We start from the raw sequence: 19,785 nt of genomic DNA, 5'->3' as shown, positions 1-19,785 counted from the left end.
ATACAGTAGAGATTCCTTTCATTGCCAAGATTTTTCTGAACAGAGAGAGAGATGGGTTCTTCTTTTCTTCAGGCTAACAGCTTGGCTTTGTGGCTTTTTTCTCTCTTTGCCCTTTTCACCTTCACAGAAGGTGAGAAATTACTAGTTATACCTCAGGATGGAAGTCACTGGCTCAGCATGCGAGCTGTTGTGCAGAAGCTCAGTGAAAAAGGTCACGAGATTGTGGTGGTGGCACCCGAAGTGAATCTGCTTTTAAAAGGAGAAAAGTATTACAAGCGGAAAACATATCCTGTCTCATACACGCAGGCAGATCTTGACATTGGATTTCAGAAGTTCTCTAGAAACCTCTTCAAGAAGGTTTCTTTTCCTTTTACAATTTTTCAGGAGTACTGGAACAATATGTATATTATAAACCTGTTTTTTGAGAATTGTGAGAGCCTGCTGAAGAACAGGGAAATCATTAAGTACCTGGAGGAGGCTCATTTTGATGCCCTATTCACAGACCCAGCTTTGCCCTGTGGAGTCATCTTAGCTGAATACCTCTTCATCCCTTCTGTGTATTTCTTTCGAGGATTCCCATGCAGTTTAGAGCATGCAATCTGTAAGTCTCCAAATCCTGTTTCCTATATTCCAAGATGTTATACTGTGCACACGGACCGAATGTCTTTCGTCCAACGTGCGATTAATCTGTTTGCTAATTCTTTCGAGACAACGCTTTTCAAGACACTATATAATAAGTATCAAGATATTGCTTCAGAGTTTCTACAGAGAGATGTTCACCTACCAACTCTTTATCGGAACGGTTCGATCTGGCTTTTGTGTTATGACTTTGTCTTTGAGTATCCCAGGCCTATCATGCCCAACATGGTATTCATAGGAGGCATAAATTGCGAGGAAGCGAAATCGCTGACACCGGTATGTATAGTTTGCTAAGGCTTTGTGTCCCTCCAAGTGCACCTGGGGTTTCTAGTATGCTCTGCACCTGATTGACCCCAGGTAGCCCAAGCACAAACTGTTCAAATATTTTCAGAAAACATTTTGCGTAAGATGAACCTTTTCTAGTATTATCTACTGGCTGGGCCTACAGCAAAGTGTTCTATTAATTGTTAACCATTTGTTGTTGGGAGGCTCCCACATCTGCCTGCTAGGCCATGCCTGATAAGAGGGGGAACCTGGTGGTGTGTGCATGGGGGGGGCAGAGATCCATATCCGTGGCCCAGTTACGGCAAGCCCATGGACTGGCATGGGGCCGTGGAGCAGGGGTTGACGACTCCTGGCCTAGAGAGTTGCCTGATTGACAGGAACAGGTTGTAGATGGCTTGGGGGCTGGCTGAAAACAGCCGCAAAACAGAGCAAAAATGAGTAAATGAATCAGCCATTTTAAATGAATTTTATAATTTGTTTTTAAATTGGTGTCCATCCCTAAAAAGCACTGAAGGCTTAGCGTGCTTTGTTATTGTGCTCCAGCCTTGTAAATAACATATTCTGTGTCCTGTTTAATCAGTCTGTGACTCTGGGTAGGGAAGCTGGTGGAAACCAAATCACCGTTGTTTAGTCATTTAGCCATGTCCGACTCTTCATGACCCCATGGACCAGAGCATGCCAGGCCCTCTTATCTTCCACTGCCTCCTGTAGTTGTGTCAAATTCATGTTGGTTGCTTCGCAGACACTGTCCAGCCATCTCATCCTCTGTCGTCCCCTTCTCCTCTTGCTGTCACACTTTCCTAACATCAAGGTCTTTTCCAGGGAGTCTTCTCTTCTCATGAGATGGCCAAATATATAGCAATAAAACTGAGAACACACTCAATCCTATAATTTGGTAGGTTTCCTTTATTTCATGTGACACTCGCCGTTGTGACCCCTGTTTTATTTCATCCTCACAACGGCTCACACTCCTTCCTCCTCTTCACGCTACCACCAGATGTTATTTCTTTAACATCAATTAAGTACTGGACACTTATGCTGCCAAACACAATCAATTTATTGAACTGGGTGGGGTTAATTTCCATTGGAGATTGCTGTATAAATGACAGGAAGTGAAATTACATATATTAAACAAGGTTAGGTTCATTCAAATAACTCTTTTAACTCTATCTATCTCTGACCCTCCTGGTCCAATTCCCAAGCTTCCAGCTCTCTAACCCTCTTTCAGCACTCTTAAACCCTAACTCCTATTCCCCATTCCCAACTGTCCCTCTCTAACTGTCTAACTCCCTTCTGGCCCCGCCTTCCAGTCTCTCCATTGGCTCTCCCGTCAAGGTTCCACAGTGACAGACAGGTGACATCTGGGCTATCTGCTACACACCTCCCCCCTTAAAAAGTTGTTTCCTGGGGTAAAACCTATGGTGGTTTACCCTCAGGAACAACCTGGAGCTTTCATGCATGTCATTATCAATTATAAACCACTACATTTTAATCTTATTACTTTATGCATTTAAATTGTATTAATTTACTTTTGCATTTCTAATTACTTTTAAACTTACTTAACGTTTCAGCTTTTAGGCTTTCTTTTCATCATTCATTACATTTCAGCTTTTCTTACCATTTGTTTCTATATACTTACATTTTTTTTCATTTTAATACACTTTTTATAGCATTTAATTTTGAACCATTTACATTTCATTGCATTTGCCTTTTTCCATAGTCCTTTTCTCCTTCTTCAATCTTTGGGTCCTCTCAAAAGGGCATCTGCCACAACATTTTGAGTCTCTTTCATCTCTGGTACCCATAGTCACAGCTTGGTGGGAGTTGGTCACACCTTCACAATTGCTTATGGTTCTCTTTGTTAGTCTGCAACCAGAACCTTGTGGAATGGTCACTGTCTGGAACAATATGTCTTCCCCATATGTATGTTCCTAGCTTCCTCAAAGCCCATATAATTGCCAAACACTCACAATCGCTGGTGGGAAGGTGTCTCTTGCCTGCCTGCAGCTTCTCGCTCAGGTACACTGGATGATGGTCTCCGTCGTCATCCTTCTGGCTTAGCGTGGCTCCCAACCCGATGTTGGACACATCTGTAAAGATGGTGAACTTGCACTGGAAATCAGGAACTCTCAAGACTGGACCAGTCATCAACACCCCTTTCAGCTTCGAGAACGCCTCCTCGCTGCTGCTTGTCCACTGGATATTCTCAGCTTGCTTCTTACATGTCAGGTCAGTTAAAGGGTCAGCTATTTCACTGAACCTGGGTATGAAGTGCCTATAATAGCCGACTAGCCCTAAGAAAGACCTGATCTTTTTCTTGGTTGTGGGTCTAGGCCAATTGCTAATTGCTTCAATTTTGGCTTCTAGGGGTCTGATTTCCCCCCCCCACTAAGTGGCCTAAATATTTCAATTCAAAGCTACCCAGCTGGCATTTGCTGGTCTTCACCATTAGCCCTGATTCTTTTAACCGTTGCAGCACGGTCTCAGTGTGACTTATGTAATTCAGCAGAGCATCTGCAACTGTCTGAGTTTCTATGTTTCTCCGAGGAATTGCTTCTGGGTAACATGCTGCATAATCAATGATAGTCAGTATGAATCTGTTCCCCCTCTGGGTGGCTTTGGGTAGTGGCCCTACTATGTCTAAACCAATGCGTTGAAAAGTGGTAGAAATAATAGGTAAAGGGCATAGCTTGGCTTTTGTTCTGTCGTTACTATTCCCTTGCCTTTGACCCATGTCACACCTCTGGCAAAATTCTTTTATCTGCTTCCCCATTTCAGGCCAGTGAAAATTCAGAGCTATTCTTTGCTTAGTTTTTGTAATGCCTAAATGCGCAGAAAAGGGGCCTGCGTGTCCCCTCTCCATTATTTTCTCTCAATATTTGGAAGGAGTTACTAATTGCTTATGAATGCTTTCTCCTGCCGTCCTGGGATTCACTAAGATCTTTCTATATAATAGGTCTTTTTCTATAAAGTACCTTTCGGGTTTCTCAGGGGTTAACGGTCCTTCGCTAACTTTCTTAAAGCATTGCTCCAGTGCAGAATCTGCTTTTTGTTCTTTTGTAAATGTATTCTCTTGGGGATTTCTAATAAGTATTACATCAGCTGTCTCATTTCCTCTCCTTATTTCTGTAGGAATTTCATGTTTTTCCTCAGCTGTTTCTTTATTTTCTTTCTGGGAATGCGTTTGTACTAAAACACTTTTAACATGCTCAGAGAGATCTATCCCTATTAAACATGGTGCTGGTAATCAATCATCTATTCCTGCTTTCCACATCCCTTGCCACCCTTAATACTTTATTGGTACTTCAGCCACTGGTAGAGTAATCATCTTTGTTCCAATTCCCTTAACCATTAGGCTTTCACCTTTCAATATGTATTCCTGAGGGATTATGTCTGGATGACATAAAGTCACTTGAGAGCTTGAATCTTTCATAGCCATAAATTTAGTCTCATTTATATAAATACTATCTGCATAACTTTTAAAAAGCTCCTGGTTAATTGCGACTAGATAACAATGAAGACCTTCTGCTTCTGGAAGTTGTTCTTCTCATTGTTCCTGGCTCTCAGCTCTAGCAGTAACAGTAACTGGGGTTGCTGTGGCTCCCAGGTCTACTGTCCCTGTGGTAACTTTGTTTTGCTGCACGTAGTATACTGCCTTAGGCATAGGCAAATTTCTTTTTTGTTGCCCAAACTGCATATTTTTAGCACATTGAGCTATGAAGTGTTCTTTTTCTCCACAGCCAAAGCAAGATCTAAAGTTCTTCTGTTCAAAACTAGGGTTTTATCCCCCTCTCCTTCCCAGTTCTTATATCGTGGTTGGCTCTGCTCTGAGGGTTTGCCTACAAAATGGCTTCCAACTTCCTGTTGGTCCTTAAGGCCTCTGGGATCTTTTTTTTTCTATCCTCCCAAGCTCTCTTGCCAATTTTTACCTCAGAAAATTTCAGGTGTCATATTTTGGTAATAAAATCAGTGATTTTGTCTGCCTCCTGAACATTTTTGGGCTTTTTATCTCTCAGTAAGTACCTCAGGTCTCCAGGTAGAAGTGAATAAAATTGTTCTAGCCCCATAATATTCTTGAGGTCTTGCACTGTCTCAGACCCCTCTTGTTGTAGCCATTTTTCCAGGTATTTTATTAAATTTGCCCCTAACTGGGAATAGGATTCCTCAGGCTGTTTGGTCAATGCCCTAAACTTCTGCCTTAAATGTTCAGCATTGATTCCAAACCTCAAGAAAACCAACTTTTTGTATTCTTCGTAGTCCCTGGCTTGGGCTAAAGGCATCTGAGAGTAGATCTCTGCCAACTCACCACTTATTTCAGATTTCATCACTATCATGCACTCTGGTCCCCTCACATCAAAGTCTTCACAAGCGTGTTCAAACAAAATAATAAACGATTCAGGGTCTAAATATGGGGAATCTCTTAAGGTCTGCTTTGGATAAATGTCCCCTCTCAGAATTTTTATCATTATTATTACTGTTATTATTTTGGGCTGCTAATTCCATTCATCTCATTTCTAGTTGAAATCCCCTCTGTCTTTCCTCAGCCTCAAATTCCCTCAGTCTTTCCTCAGCCTCCCTCTGTCTTTCCTCAACCTCAAGTTGAAATTTCCTGCTTTCCTCCACCTCAGCCCTAGTTTCTTATCTCCAATTCTCTTAATTTAAGTTCCTCCTGCAGCTTCCATTTCACCAAATCCTGGGAGATTGACTCTGTTTCTTCCCTTGAAACATTACCCTCCTGAATTTCATCCTTCTGTTCTGAGACTTCTTCCTCCTCGTGAAGTAAATCTTGAGGAAGAGATGATGTTTCCTTTGCCCCCCCTTTTCCTCGCTTGGTAGGCATGTTTATTTATTTATTCTCTTGAGTCAATTTATTCTCTTTTAAAAACCTCAGTTTTTAAAAGAGCACCTTTTTTCTGAGTTAGAGAGCTGCTGTAAGATTGTATCTCCTCCCCCCCATGGCAGCCGCAGTTGCGTTATTTTGTTTATACCTCTGGCACTCAGCCAGTCCCTTGGTTAGAAACAAATTTTCTGCTTGCCTCTAGCCCCCAAAAGTAAACTGAAATGTTTGTTTTAAACAGTCCCAGCTTTTATGGTTTTAGATCACCTCAGCTTATTTTAACCCTGGCCTCCACTTTGTCCCCTGAGTGCTCTCTCCTTAGAGCTTAGGACAAGCTAGCCTACTGGTCCTTTTCCAGCTTAAGGTAAACTTTTACCAGAAATTGTTTCCTCAGAGTTCTTCCTTATCTTAGTCCCCGATATGCACTTAGGAGCCTCTCCACTAAGCTTTTCCCAAAGGTTCTAGAGAGTTACCCACTCCGTCCATGGCAGATCACCCTGACTAACAGATATTCGCAACTCCAGAAACCTTCTTTCTTTTCTTTGGCGTTACTGGATTATTTTTTTCAGATCCCGCTGCTGGTCCCCACTTGTGGCGCTCGCCCTTGTGACCCCTGTTTTATTTCATCCTCCCAACGGCTCACACTCCTTCCTTCTCTTCACGCTGTGACCAGATGTTATTTCTTTAACATCAGTTAAGTACTGGACACTTATGCTGCCAAACACAATCAGTCTATTGAACAGGGTGGGGTTAATAATCAGTTGGAAATTGCAGTATAAATCACAAGTGAATCACATATATTAAACAATGTTAGGTTCATTCAGGTAACTCTTTTAACTCTATCTATCTATCTATCTATCTATCTCAGACCGCCTTGGTCCAAGTCCCAAGCCTCCAGCTCTCTAACCCTCTTTCAGCACTCTTAAACCCTAACTCCTATTCCCCATTCCCAACTGTCCCTCTCTAACTGTCTAACTCCCCTCTGGCCCCACCTTCCTGTCTCTCCATTGGCTCTCCCATCAAGGTTCCGTAGTGACAGACAGGTGATGTCTCGGCTATCTGCTACAGTTTTTAAATATCTAAAAAGCACTGAAGGCTTAGCGTGCTTTGTTATTGTGCTCCAGCCTTGCAAATAACATATTCTGTGTCCTGTTTAATCAGTCTATGACTCTGGGTAGGAAAGCTGGTGAAAACAAAATGTATAGCGATAAAACCGAGAACACACTCAATCCTATAATTTGATAGGTTTCCTTTATTTCATGTATAAGACCATGGCTTTTCTGAGAGAAGAAATAAATAGGACCAAAGAGTAAAAGACAGCTGTTGAAGAAGTGTTGGACACAGCATCTCTTTTTATTTTGGCAGGGAAGAGGAGTTAAAAGCAGAATTTTGTAGTGGCACCAAATGCCAGTTGTATGGTGTCCAAGGCACTATCAGCAGTGCCACCATTTCAGCTATGCAAAAAGTGTCAATATGTGCCAAAAAAACAAACAAACCACACCTAGGAATGTAATATCCATTATCTGGGCTGCATGTTTTCCACCCATTCTAGGACATTTGGACTCTCCTCAATTATATACCCTAAGTATATTCTAAATGCATATTAATGTGGTTTTTTTTAATGATGACAGTTTTTGGTTTGGCAGTGTTTTATATTTTAAATGCAGGATGATTCTCGGAGAGAACAGGGAGGAAAGGAGGAAAGGCAAACAAATGGCTCAGGTTTTGTGACAGGCCCTCAGGCAGAAGGGAGGGGCTACAGATTCAACAAGGGGCTATCTGCATTTGAAGCATGCACTGTGCCACTGGACTGTCCAAAGGTTACTCTTAGTTAAACATTCACTTCAAGAAGTCATAAGAGGACAAATTTTAATGATCAATGACACAAGAAGATAACAGTTTGGAACATATTCATATTAGGATACACTCAACCTCTTTAGAGACAGAGAAGGAGAGAAAAGAGTATGGGAGAGATGGCTCCTTTGTTTCGCTTGAATGGGTATGTTGCAGTGCTGTTCCTTCTCTTGCCTTCCCTGAACTTTGTTTCTGGTGGGAAACTCCTGGTGATACCCATGGATGGAAGCCATTGGCTCAGCATGCAGCCAGTTCTGAAGCAGCTCAGCAAGAACGGCCATGAGATAGTTGTTGTTGCACCTGAAGTAAATGTGCATGTAAAAAGATCAGATGATGCTTTTTCTGTGAAAACCTATCCAGTGCCCTTCACCCAGGCACAACTGGACGAAACTATCCGAGACTTTGGAAAAGAAATTTTTGAAGACATTCCTCTCCTAAATATGATTTTTAGAAGAATTGAGAGACTGAAAAATACATCTACACTTTTCTATTCTGGCTGTAAAGAATTATTATATAACCAAGAACTGATGAGTTCTCTCAGGCAGAGTGACTTCGATGCTCTTTTTACAGATCCATTTTGGCCTTGTGGTCAGATAGTTGCTGAGCATCTTGGGATACCTTCTGTGTTTTATTTGAATGGACTTCCGTGTAGTTTGGATTCAAAGGCTGCCCAGTGTCCAAAGCCTCCTTCCTATGTTCCTAGAGGTTTTACAGGATATTCAGACCATATGACATTTGCCCAACGTGTGAAAAATATGCTGTTTCACTTGTCAGAGTCTTTCCTTTGTAGTTTGGTCTATTCTCCTTATGGAAGCCTTGCTTCAGAGTTCTTGCAAAGGGATATGACTGTAGGAGAACTATTAAGTAACGGGACTATCTGGCTGATGAAAGAAGACTTGGTTACCACTTATCCCAAACCCCTGATGCCGAATATGGTTAATATTGGCGGGATAAATTGTGCTTGGAAGAAAGCATTGTCTCAGGTTTGTTAGTCCTTTCACTTTTTCAAAAGTCATCATGATAGGGTTCTGAATTTAGTGCAGAATATTTGTACTGGAGGCAGAACAATGATTTCAAGGCTTTCCTATTGATGGTCACAGTGCAGTGCTATTGGGTGCATTTACATCATGGTGAAATCCACAGGGCTCCCTCCCTCTCTGCTGATTATGGACACAGTGCATTACACTTTCCTGACATTTAATTTTGAGTATTTTAGTGATGAAAATACAATTATGAGTTGAAAGATATTTGTAATTTAGTGTCATGATAAAATGAATAATATTAAAGGTCTCCGAATCATACAGAAGTTAACTCCTTGCCAATGCAGTCATTGGCATTTAAACCCTACTGAAACCATCAAGGATAATGCTCTTTTCTAGGCTTATAAGTGCTGAGTGGAATAGATAAGGAGGCTGAGTGGTGGTGAACAGCGCAGTGTCAAATGGAGAAAGTCACAGCCAAGTGCAGATAGTCGTATGAATCCAAGGTTCCCCAGTCGTGCTCTAAAGTGCCACTAAGTCACTCCTTCACATGCCATTTTTTTTTCTATGTCAAGGATTTTACTTCTTGTGTTCAGTCATCTGAGCAACCATCTCAAGTGATATCAGCCAGAGGCAGGTGTACTTCCTCAGTTGCAGTTTATAAGACTGATGCTGAAGTAATCATGCTGGTCAGCTGTACAGAGTGATTTCGTCAAATCCCTCTCTTTGTCTTGAAGCGCATGCAAAGGGTTGTGCACATTACAAGCAGATATAACCCTCAATATGTCTGCAGATATTCAGACTGAACATAGACATTTGGGTCCAGAAGAGTCTTGGAGCTGCTGGTTAAGGAAAAGAGGACAGAGATTAATTTTATAAAATCTGAAAAATATACTTGGAGTCTGACTAAATGGGCATTTAGCCTGCTCTTTGGTCCACTGCAGGGACCGGCTGGTGTGCTTCCAAAGATAGCAATCAGACAACGCCTTTGCTGGAGCAAACCAACTCAACCATAGAGTGATCCTACATTTCTGGTCCTGTCCAGGGTTTCTATATTTTTGATACAGGAAGGATTACTCAGGTTTGGATTGCTTCCAGTTCATGTGATTGCTCAAAATGATCCAAAACAAGCTGAATATTGTGAATATTTATGAATATTGTGGCAAATAAGAAGAAAACCACTTCAGGATACTGGCAAATTAAGCAATTCCTCAGTTTCATGGAAGAGCCAAGAAATGAAAAAAACATTTAAGTGTATTAGAGCAGCACATTTGTGCTGTGTCACCTAAAACAAAATAAAAGCCAAATTGGGCAGATTCTCAACTTGACCTTGATTAATTGATTGACTGATTATTTAAAAAATTTTATGCTGCCTTTCTCCATAAAAAGAACCCAGAGCGGTTTACATAATTACAAAGACAGTATTTAAAAACTAAACCAGTAAGTATACAAATATTTAAAAGTTTAAGAAAGAAATAAACAAGTACAGTGGTGCCTCGCTTAGCGAGTGCTTCGCTATGCGATGAATTCGCATAGCGAGGGGGTCCGGGCCATCGCTGGAGCGTTCGCTCAGCGATGGCCCCTATGGCGATTTTTCGCTTTGCGATGATCGCTAAGCGATTTGCTTAGCGATCTTCGCAAAACGAAGCGGGGGAGAACAGCTGATCGGCGGTTCCAAAATGGCCGCCGGAAGGTCCGCGCCGCATTTTCGCGCCCTGCCCTCGCTTACCGAGGGTGCGAAAATGGCGGCGCTATGGAAGAAACATCGCTTAACGGTGAGTTTTCAAGCCATAGGAACGCATTGAACAAAGTTCAATGCGCTTCTATGGCTTTTTTAGTCCCGTTTAGCGATGTTTTCGCATAGCGAAGGTTAATCCGGAACGGATTAACCTCGCTATGCGAGGCACCACTGTATTATATTTAAAATGGTAAGTAAAATCAACACTAAAACACATTTAGAGCAACAGTTTTAACAGAGCACAACAGTCCATTTAAAAACCCTCTCATAGAGGGCGATTCAGTCTTTTAGAATTAGATAGCTTGGACCCAAGTCATTTACAGCTTTGTAGGTTAAAACCAGAACTTCAAGTTGTGCCCAGAAACTGATTGGCAGCTGGTGGAGCTGCTGGAACAAGGAAGTTATATGTTCCCTGTAACCAGTCCCATTTCAATTTATCCACCCTCATCCAGTCCATTACTGACCCCAGACACTGATTTAGAACTGAGACAGCTTCTCAGATTTGGATGGAAAGGAGAGATAAAGTTGGGTGTCATCCACGTACTGGTGACACTGAACACCAAAACTCCGGGTGACCTCCCCCAGCAGTTTCGTGCAGGTGTTGAATAGCATAGGGGACAGAACAGAACCCTGAGGGACACCACAGGCCAGTGGCCAGGGTGTCAGATAGGAGCCCCCCAGAATCACCTTCTGGGTTCTCTAGATCAGGAAGGACTGAAGCCTAAAACAGTGCCTCCAAGTCCCATCCCAGAAAGATGGCCCAGAAGGATTCCATGGTCGATGATATTGGAAGGCTCTGAGAGGTCCAGCAGAACCAACAGGAACACACTCCCCCTTGTCCAGCTCCTTGCATAGGTTGTCCTCCAAGGCAACCAAAGCAATCTCCATCCCATAATTAGGCCTGAAGACAAACTGAAATGGATCTAGATAATCCTTCTCATCCAGGAACCCCTGGAGCTGAGAAGACACAACCTGCTCCAGCATCTTGCCCAATAATGGGATATTGGAGACATTCATTATATTTCCATACTGCACCATCTAGTGGCCTTGCCACTATGGGTGACCACCATAAAATAAACATACAGAAAAACCAAGTCCTACTTAATCTGGAAAATATAAATGAAAAAATGTAAAAATACAAGATAAAAGCAAAGAAAAATCCTTGTCCTTGCCCCTTCCTGTCTCTTGGCTTTTTTTAAAAAAAGTGAAGCAGTGCATATGCGCTGCCTTAATACAATTAAAAATTTTTCATTTCCTCAGTCCCTCCATGGAAATATTTCATAATATTAGCAAATTGACAGCAGGTTTCTGTGGACAAAAATAGGGTTATTTATTTATTTATTTATTTATTTATTTATTTATTTATTTATTTATTTATTTATTTATTTATTTATTTATTTATTTATTTATTCATTCATTCATTCATTCATTCATTCATTCATTTATTCATTTATTCATTTATTCATTTATTCATTTATTTAGCCCCACCTTGGGCCTTTAAAAAGGACCCAAGGAGGGTTATATGACTAAAAAGAGAGTCTTAATATTTTAAAGCATACAAATATTTTAAAAGAATTAAACAAATGTTTGTTGTGGGTTTTTCGGGCTCTTTGGCCTTGTTCTGAAGGTTGTTCTTCCTAAGGTTTCACCAGTCTCTGTGGCCGGCATCTTCAGAGGACAGGAGTTAGAACTCTGTGCTCTGGTGCAGTTTGTTTGGGAGTAGAGTATTTATGGCTGTGAGATCAGCTTGTGTCCTTTTCAGCAGATGGATGATTATGGTGATCAGTGTGTTTTGTTGTAGGTGTATTGTTGTGATAAGGAGAAGAGATTATCTGTCACTGTGATTGATGGGTGTTGTTAGGTAGTCTTTTGTGTGAAGTGATCACCGGTCCTTGTGGCTGGGTATTGTTCATTGACTGGACAACACCATCAATCATTATGTTAGACTGCACAGGAAAGCCATTGAAATCCACATCAGCAGAACTTCAACAAAAAAGAAGAAAGTTTGAAACTCAACAAAACTTGGCTCCCAACAATGAAAAATGCAGCCTGCAAAAGGTCAGCGAACTCTACCCAGCCACAAGGACCAAGAGAAAGGCTTCTCCTGATGATCTTAACACCAGGGAAAGCTCATGAAGGCAGACATGATCCTTGAGATAACTTGGACCCCAAATGTTTGGGGCAGGGATGGGACTCACGAGTTGTGAGTTACAGTTGAGTCCAAATGAAGTTGCACTGGCCACTCAACTCAGACTTGGATTTTTTTAAAAAAGGACTCCTGCCCAACTCATGACTCAGAACCATTTTTCCAAGTCGCATTTTGATGGGCCTCCCTATCTGCCATTGCTACCACTGTTACTGCCATCATCCTCAGAGACAGTAGGCCTGGCTTCCCTTCCAGGAGCTGGCTGCTGCTTCTGCCCACACAGTTGCTACCCAGCTGATAGGCTAGCACATGTGCAAAGGCAGGAGCCAGCTCTGGGGAAAGGAATCCAGGCCTGTTGCCTCTGAGGATGATGGTGGTGGTGACAGGTAGGGTGGCCTACTGTTTCTGTCCGTGCACCGGCCTAACAGCTGGGTGGCTCATGCACACTCCGAATCTTTGTGTCAGTGTCCCAACTCCCATTTGGTCCAAAGACTTGCCAACATCCCTGGTTCAGGGCTTTATAGGTTAGAGTGGGCACTTTGAATTGTGCCTAGAAATGGATCTCCAGCCAGTGGAGCTGCTGTAACGGGTGTGTGTCTGTGTGTGAGTGTTATGTGATCCTTGTAACCAGTGCCAGTTATCTGGCTGCAGCGTTTTAAACCTTCTGAAGTTTCTCAAACATTTCCCAAAGGTAGCCCCATGTACAGCGTATTATAGTAATCCAGCCAGAATGTAACTAGAGCATGTTTCACTGTGGCTAGATCAGACCTCTCCAGGAACGTGTGCAACTGACACACTAGTTTTAATTGTGCAAATCTGGGCATCCAGGCTCAGAGACAAATCCGGAAGCATATCCAATTGCACACCTGTGTTTTAGAAGGAGTATAACTCCATCCACCACAGGCTGGATCCCTATTATCTAAACTGGCTTTTGACTCTGTCTTGTCTGGATTAAGTTTCATTTTAGTTCACCCAGTCCATTACTGACACCAGACACTGGATCTAAAGCCAAAACAGTTTCCTTGAATTTAGATGGAAAGGAAAGATAAGAGTTGGGTGTCATGGGCACACTGTTGTCAGGGAACCTCAAACTCCAGACAACCTCTCCCAGTAGTTTCATGTAGACATTTAATAGCATAGGGGACAAAGCAGATCCCTGAGGGAAACCACAGACCAAAAGCCAGGATGACAAACAGGAGTCCCCCAAAATCACCATCTGAGTTTTCTCCTTCAGGAAGGGTTGGAGCCACTGTAAAACAGTGCTTCCAAGTCCTATCCCAGAGAGAGAGCCCAGAAGGACACCATGCTTGATGGTATCAAAAACTGCTGAGAGGTCCTGCAAAAGTAACACACACCATGTCCAGTTCCCCACATAGGTGACCAGAGCTGTCTCCATTCCATAACCAAGCCTGAAGTCAGATTGAAATAGATCTAGATAATTCTTCTCATCCAGGAATCCCTGGAGCAGAGAAGCCATGACCTGCTCCAGCATCTTGTCCAAAAATAGAACATTAGAGACTGGCCAGGAATTATCCAGTACTGTGAGGTCCAAGGAGGAATTTTTCAGCAATTGTCTTTTATTGCCTCCTTCAATTATGCTGGGACTCTACCCTGCTGCAAGCAGACATTCACCGCTTCTCCTACCCACTTGGCCAATCCCTCTCTGGCAGCTTTTATAAGCCGGGAAGGGCAAAGGTCCAAAAAACATGTGGTGTCATGCAAATTCTTCACAGGAAACTAGTGTGGTCAGCATGTAATATAGACCCTTGACCACTCGAAGGAGCTCTGCCAAACAACTCTGTAGATGCAGTGGTGGCAGAGAGGAATGACTTCTTTGCCACCTCACTGCCATGGAATAGGACTTCCAATGGGCCCTAGCTGGTGTTTGGTCTGATTCACTCTAAGCTTTCTGCCATCGTGTTGGTTGTTGTGGGTTTTTCGGGCTCTTTGGCCATGTTCTGAAGGTTGTTCTTCCTAACGTTTCGCCAATCTGTGGCCAGCATCTTCAGAGGACAGCACTCTGTGCTCTGGTGTAGTTGGCTTTGGGAGTGCAGTATTTATGGCTGTGAGATAGGCCTTTGTCTTTTTCTGTAGATGGGTGATTAGTGTGTATTGTTGTAGGTGTATTGTTGTGCTAAGGAGAAGATATTGTCTGTTCCTGCGGTTGATGGGTGTCATTAGCTGGTCTTTTGTGTGTAGTGATCCCCTGTCCTTGTAGCTGGGTAGAGTTCATTCACCTTTTGCATGCTGTATTTTTGAGAGCTGGGAGCCAAGTTTTGTTGAGCTTCACACTTTCCTCTTTTCTGTTGAAGTTTTGCTGGTGCTTGTGGATTTCAATGGCTTCCCTGTGCAGTCTGACGTAACAATTGCTGGTGTTGTCCAGTATTTCAGTATTTTGGAATAGAATTTCATGTCCAGTTTGTTTCAGGGCATGTTCAGCTACTGCAGATTTTTCTGGTTGTTTTAGTCCACAGTGTCTCTCATGTTCTTTGATTCTGGTGTGGATGCTTCGTTTTGTGGTTCCAATATATACCTAGCCACAACTGCAAGGTATCCGGTATACTCCTGCAGTGGTGAGAGGGTCCCTTCTGTCCTTTACTGACTGTAACATTTGCTTTATTTTTCTGGTGGGCTTGAATACTGTTTGTAGGTTGTGTTTTTTCAAAAGTTTCCCCACTTTCTGCCATCATTGATCTAGTCCAGTGATGGCAAACATTTTTGGGCCCGAGTGCCCAAACTGGGGGAGGGGGGAATGCAAACTAGCAGCTGGCAGGCAGTGCCAGAACCGGAAGTGGTGGCGGAAGGGGGAATCCTGGGCACGGAGGTTCTTCAAGTCCCCACTCCAGATACAGCACCAGCTGCTCCAGATCACGGCCCGCTGCCTGTTGAAGTGCCAGCACTGCGGCTGCGGCTGCCTCCGCAGGTTTGCTTGCGCGGAGGAGGGGAGTAGTGATCTGGCAACTTATGGCTCGCGTGCCTGCAGAGAGCACTCTGCATGCCAACTGTGGCACACGTGCCATAGGTTTGCCATCGCTGATCTAGTCTCTATCCCTCCTCTGAGACCAGACCAGCTATCTCAGGAAGGGAGGCTCTTGAGCAGTGGGATGGGTGGTACACCAACAGAACCCCTATTCTGTCTTGGGCTCCCACTTTCATATACACACATTCAAACCTGGAAAACTGGGGGATGAGACACCTGGTGTCAGGGATGGAATCATAAGAGACCACTGTGACTCTACCTCACCACTGCCAGGTCTTGCCGTGCTGCACAGAAAACCCTAGTGGACAAAGCTGAGTGAGATTGACACCCCCAGCCTCATCCACCAAGTCTCTGTGATGCAAGCCGGATCAGCCTGCTCATCCAGGATCGAGTCCTGGATGGCTGTTGTTTTCCCATTTAGGCAGCAGCACTTTCAACCCAGGGGACCTGACGCCAAAGCTAGCCAAATTATTTAAATTTGGGGTCAGATTAGGGGCAACCAATAGTCTCTTGTCCTTGTCCCTTACCTAATGCTGTCACTGCTGTTCCCCCCACTATATCTCCCTCTGCCCTGAACAATTCTGTTGGCTGCTTGAGGTCTGTATGCCATTTGGATGCAAGAATGTCTAATGACATACTGGACCGCCTGGGAATACTATTTAACTTGATCCAATCCACTCATTTGAGACCATGCAGACAAGTTCTTGGTTGTGATTGTTGAGAGACTGAAGTATGTAGGATGGCTCCCCCAGACAATTCCCCCCCCCATCAGCATGCATATCAATGGGTGTCTTGTGATCAAGTGGAGATTTGACTCCAGAACTCTTCAGTCTTGGTCTCAAATATGTAGCCGCCACATACTTTCCTCTCCCTTCTCAAAGTCTTTGATTATTTCATTCATTCCTTTGAGGAACCACTTGTGGTTTTTATGACATGGCTTAGAAACAGACTTACTTCCTCAACTGTTGTTTATGAGACTGATGTATGAAAATTCTGTTGCAGAGTTTCGAATTTTGGTTAAATTCCTCTAACTGTACAGCAGAAAAGCAGGGATTCACAGAGTAGAATTAGTGTCAGATTCCCAGACTAGTCTACCCCTTTTTCTCATAAAACTGTTACAGTTACAGTCTCAATAATTCACTCTGAGACATTTGAAGTAGAAAGAATAAAAGGTTTCATTATTTACAGCTGAACCAATCCAATAGCAAACTGACAAAACATGACTGTTTCAAACGAGAGGCCTCAACACACTGACAGACTGCATCCAACAGACAGGAGAGAGGGGAAGACTCAGAGCAGAAAGGTGGGTCTCTCTTTGATTTCAGAGGCAAGAGAGAAATATTGGTTATGGCTGGATATAGTGACAATTACCACAGCAAAGAAAGGCCGCTCCCAGCCACACCTACTAGAGGCAGCATACAAGATTGCAAAAGAAAAAACAAGACAACAATTTGCAACCAATTCAGCCCTACAGGCTTTGTGGAGTGCCTGGTAGGCTACAACAAACCAGAACAAACTCTGCAACATGCTAAATATATAATGGCATCTTCTACCGTACTTGCTGTAGCGTGGTGTCTGTGTTTGTGTGTGCATTGCAAGCAACCACAGGCAGAACTTGGGAGAACTGCACATGCTTAAAGTACTGATCTCTTGAAAACACACAAGAATATACTTCAGCTGCTGCTCTCCTCCGCCTGATGTCAATGGAAATTTATATCTAAGCAGGCAGAGAGTGTGAAAGATGAGAAATTTACACATGGGATCTCTCTCCCACAAGAGAGAATGGCTGCAGGCATTCCCAGCTTATTGTTATACACCCATTAGGAAAATGTTGCTCTACATTATTCCTGTTAAGAAATTTCTGCAGGAATGATGTGCCACTGGATGAGTTTCCTGGTGACATCTATAGAACTGCAGAGCTCGAAGGGACCCTCTGGATCATCAAGTCTAGCCCCTCCTCAAGGAAGCACAGTGAAGAAAGATCCGTATGTGTGGCCGTGGGAGGTAATACACAAATTATTAGCCAAAAAGTAGAAAGCTGGATGATTAGATCTTTGATTTTTGCTCTTGCACAGCTAGACTTCCCTTTAATTGTCTCTTAAGACACTCTTAAGACAGAAAGGTAATTGTGCTTGTTTGTTGTAGTAATAGCAACAAAGAATGGCATCTTGAAAGCTAATGAGTGTTATGTGGCATGAACTTTTATGGGCTGCAGGCCATTGCAACTTCTGAATGATTGGGCTGCACTCCTCAAAGGCTTATGCGAAATAAAATCTATTAGTCTTTATGGTGCCATGAGGCTCTTTGTTTTTTCTAAGAGCCTGTCCACATTAGCATATAGTCATGATATATGGGCCCTTGATACTGTATATGGGCCGTGTTTGGCACAGAAAAAAAAGGCCTTGCTATTTCTTCAGGAGGCATTCCACACTGATCCTGCTTGATTTTATACCTGTGGTCCTGCTGTCATATAGAGAATTTGTCTTTGGTGCCACTGCTTATCTCACTAAATGTTTTTAATTTGTTATTTATAATTTACCACCATGTGCTATATAATTTACCAGTCCCATTAGTGTGATGCACTATTTTGGGCAGTTTACAACAATAAAAGAAGCACATGGTGGTCCTGAAAACGCCATCATGCTGCTGTATTGTTGGATATTGGCAGTGTGACAGTAGGGGCAATACCATTCGGGTTTACTTTAACAACAAATTACCAGAATCATGCATCATGTTTTCATATAAAACATGCTCCCCAGAGTCTCCTGGTAGCATAATTCAGCTCAAAAATGTGTGCACTCCATATGCACCTTGTTTTGAAAGTGTATGGTTTTGTTTTTGTTTTTTGTTTTTGTTTTGCCTTCTGTGGTATGAAAATAAAATTGGCAGCAGTAGGGCGTGTCCCCTGGTGGATGCCCCCATTCCTGGAGTTTGCCTGCTAATGAGTGTGGGAGCTGAACTCCAAATTTGGATTTTTATATATATTGGATCTCTAAATATGGACTTTTAATTGTTTAGTTCTTATGGAGTTATGCTTTCAGATATGATGTATTCTCCTGTTTCAGAGTTTCTACTCTGGGAAATGTTTCCATTTTCAAGTGCAGATTAATTCCCTGGGACAGGACTGGGAGAAAGCACATAGTTAAAAAATGAGTCAGGCTCCAGGCAGAGCAGTCTCCCCCCTATCCCTTCTGCCTAGAATTCTTTAAGTGGAGGTGCAACAAATTCAATAAGGAACCTTCTGAATATGAAGCATATACTGTACTGTGCCACTGGGCTACACCTCCTGTCCAAAGGTAATGTTTCCCTTAGTTAAACATTAACTTCAAGAAGTCATAAGAGGGCTGACTTTATATCAAGTATATAAGTCCACCGATTATTTGAAGCCTACCACTGCAAGGATACACCCAACCTCTGCACAGAGAGAAAGAGATGGCTCCTTTGTTTCGCCCGAATGGGTATATTGCAGTGCTGTTGCTTCTCTTGCCTTCCCTGGACTTTGTTACTGGTGGGAAACTCCTGGTGATACCCATGGATGGAAGCCATTGGCTCAGCATGCAGCCAGTTCTGAAGCAGCTCAACAAGAACGGGCACGAGATAGTTGTTGTTGCCCCTGAAGTAAATCTGCTCATAAAACAATCAGATGATGCTTTTTCTTTGAAAACCTATCCCGTGCCTTTCACCGCAGAGGAAATGGATGAAAATATGCGGGGCTTCGCAAAACTACCATTTGAAGATGTTCCCTTCCTAGTTATGGTTTCTAACATGAAGACAAAAATGAAAGAAACAGCTGATTTTTTCTACTCTAATTGTAGACATTTACTGTATAACCAAGAACTGATGACTTATCTTAAGCAGAGTGACTTTGATGCTCTTCTTACAGATCCTTTTTGGCCTTGTGGCCAGATAGTTGCTGAGTATCTTGGCATACCTTCTGTGTTTTTCTTGCTAAAAATTCCGTGTGGTTATGACTCTGATGCTGCTCAGTGCCCAAGCCCTCCTTCTTATGTGCCAAGAAGTTTTACAAAATACTCGGATCATATGACATTTGTCCAGCGTGTGAAAAATATGCTGTTTTACTTTACAGAATATTTCCTTTGTCATTTTGTCTATTCTCCCTATGGAAGCCTCGCTTCAGAGTTCTTGCAAAAAGATATGACTGTAGTAGAGCTATTAAGTGGTGGATCTGTTTGGCTGCTGAGAGAAGACTTTGTGTTTAGTTATCCCAAACCCCTGATGCCGAATATGGTTAATATTGGAGGGATAAATTGTGCTTGGAAGAAACCATTGTCTCAGGTTTGTAAAACTTTTCACTTTAAAAAACCC

General features: G+C 42.7%; 1 protein-coding gene across 4 annotated transcripts in view; it reads left to right on the top strand.

The window, feature by feature from the left end:
- The window catches only part of LOC110086107 (UDP-glucuronosyltransferase 1A6), a 42,245-nt gene continuing 22,460 nt past the window's right edge, over positions 1-19,785 (top strand). Inside the window, exon 1 of one of the 4 annotated variants that reach the window (XM_020806829.3) lies at positions 1-915. In XM_020806829.3, coding sequence (XP_020662488.3) covers positions 52-915 — 864 coding nt within the window. In that variant the 5' untranslated portion in view covers positions 1-51. Of the gene's footprint in view, positions 916-7,445; positions 8,599-15,907; positions 19,756-19,785 lie in introns of those variants that run through there. The other 3 variants (XM_078378904.1, XM_078378892.1, XM_020806830.3) reach the window with 3 other exon arrangements.

The sequence above is a fragment of the Pogona vitticeps genome, chromosome 1 (assembly GCF_051106095.1).
Source record: "Pogona vitticeps strain Pit_001003342236 chromosome 1, PviZW2.1, whole genome shotgun sequence".
NCBI classification, from domain to species: domain Eukaryota; kingdom Metazoa; phylum Chordata; class Lepidosauria; order Squamata; family Agamidae; genus Pogona; species Pogona vitticeps.
The sequence above is the reverse complement of the archived record's forward strand: the minus strand, read 5'-3'. Positions and strand labels throughout refer to the sequence as shown.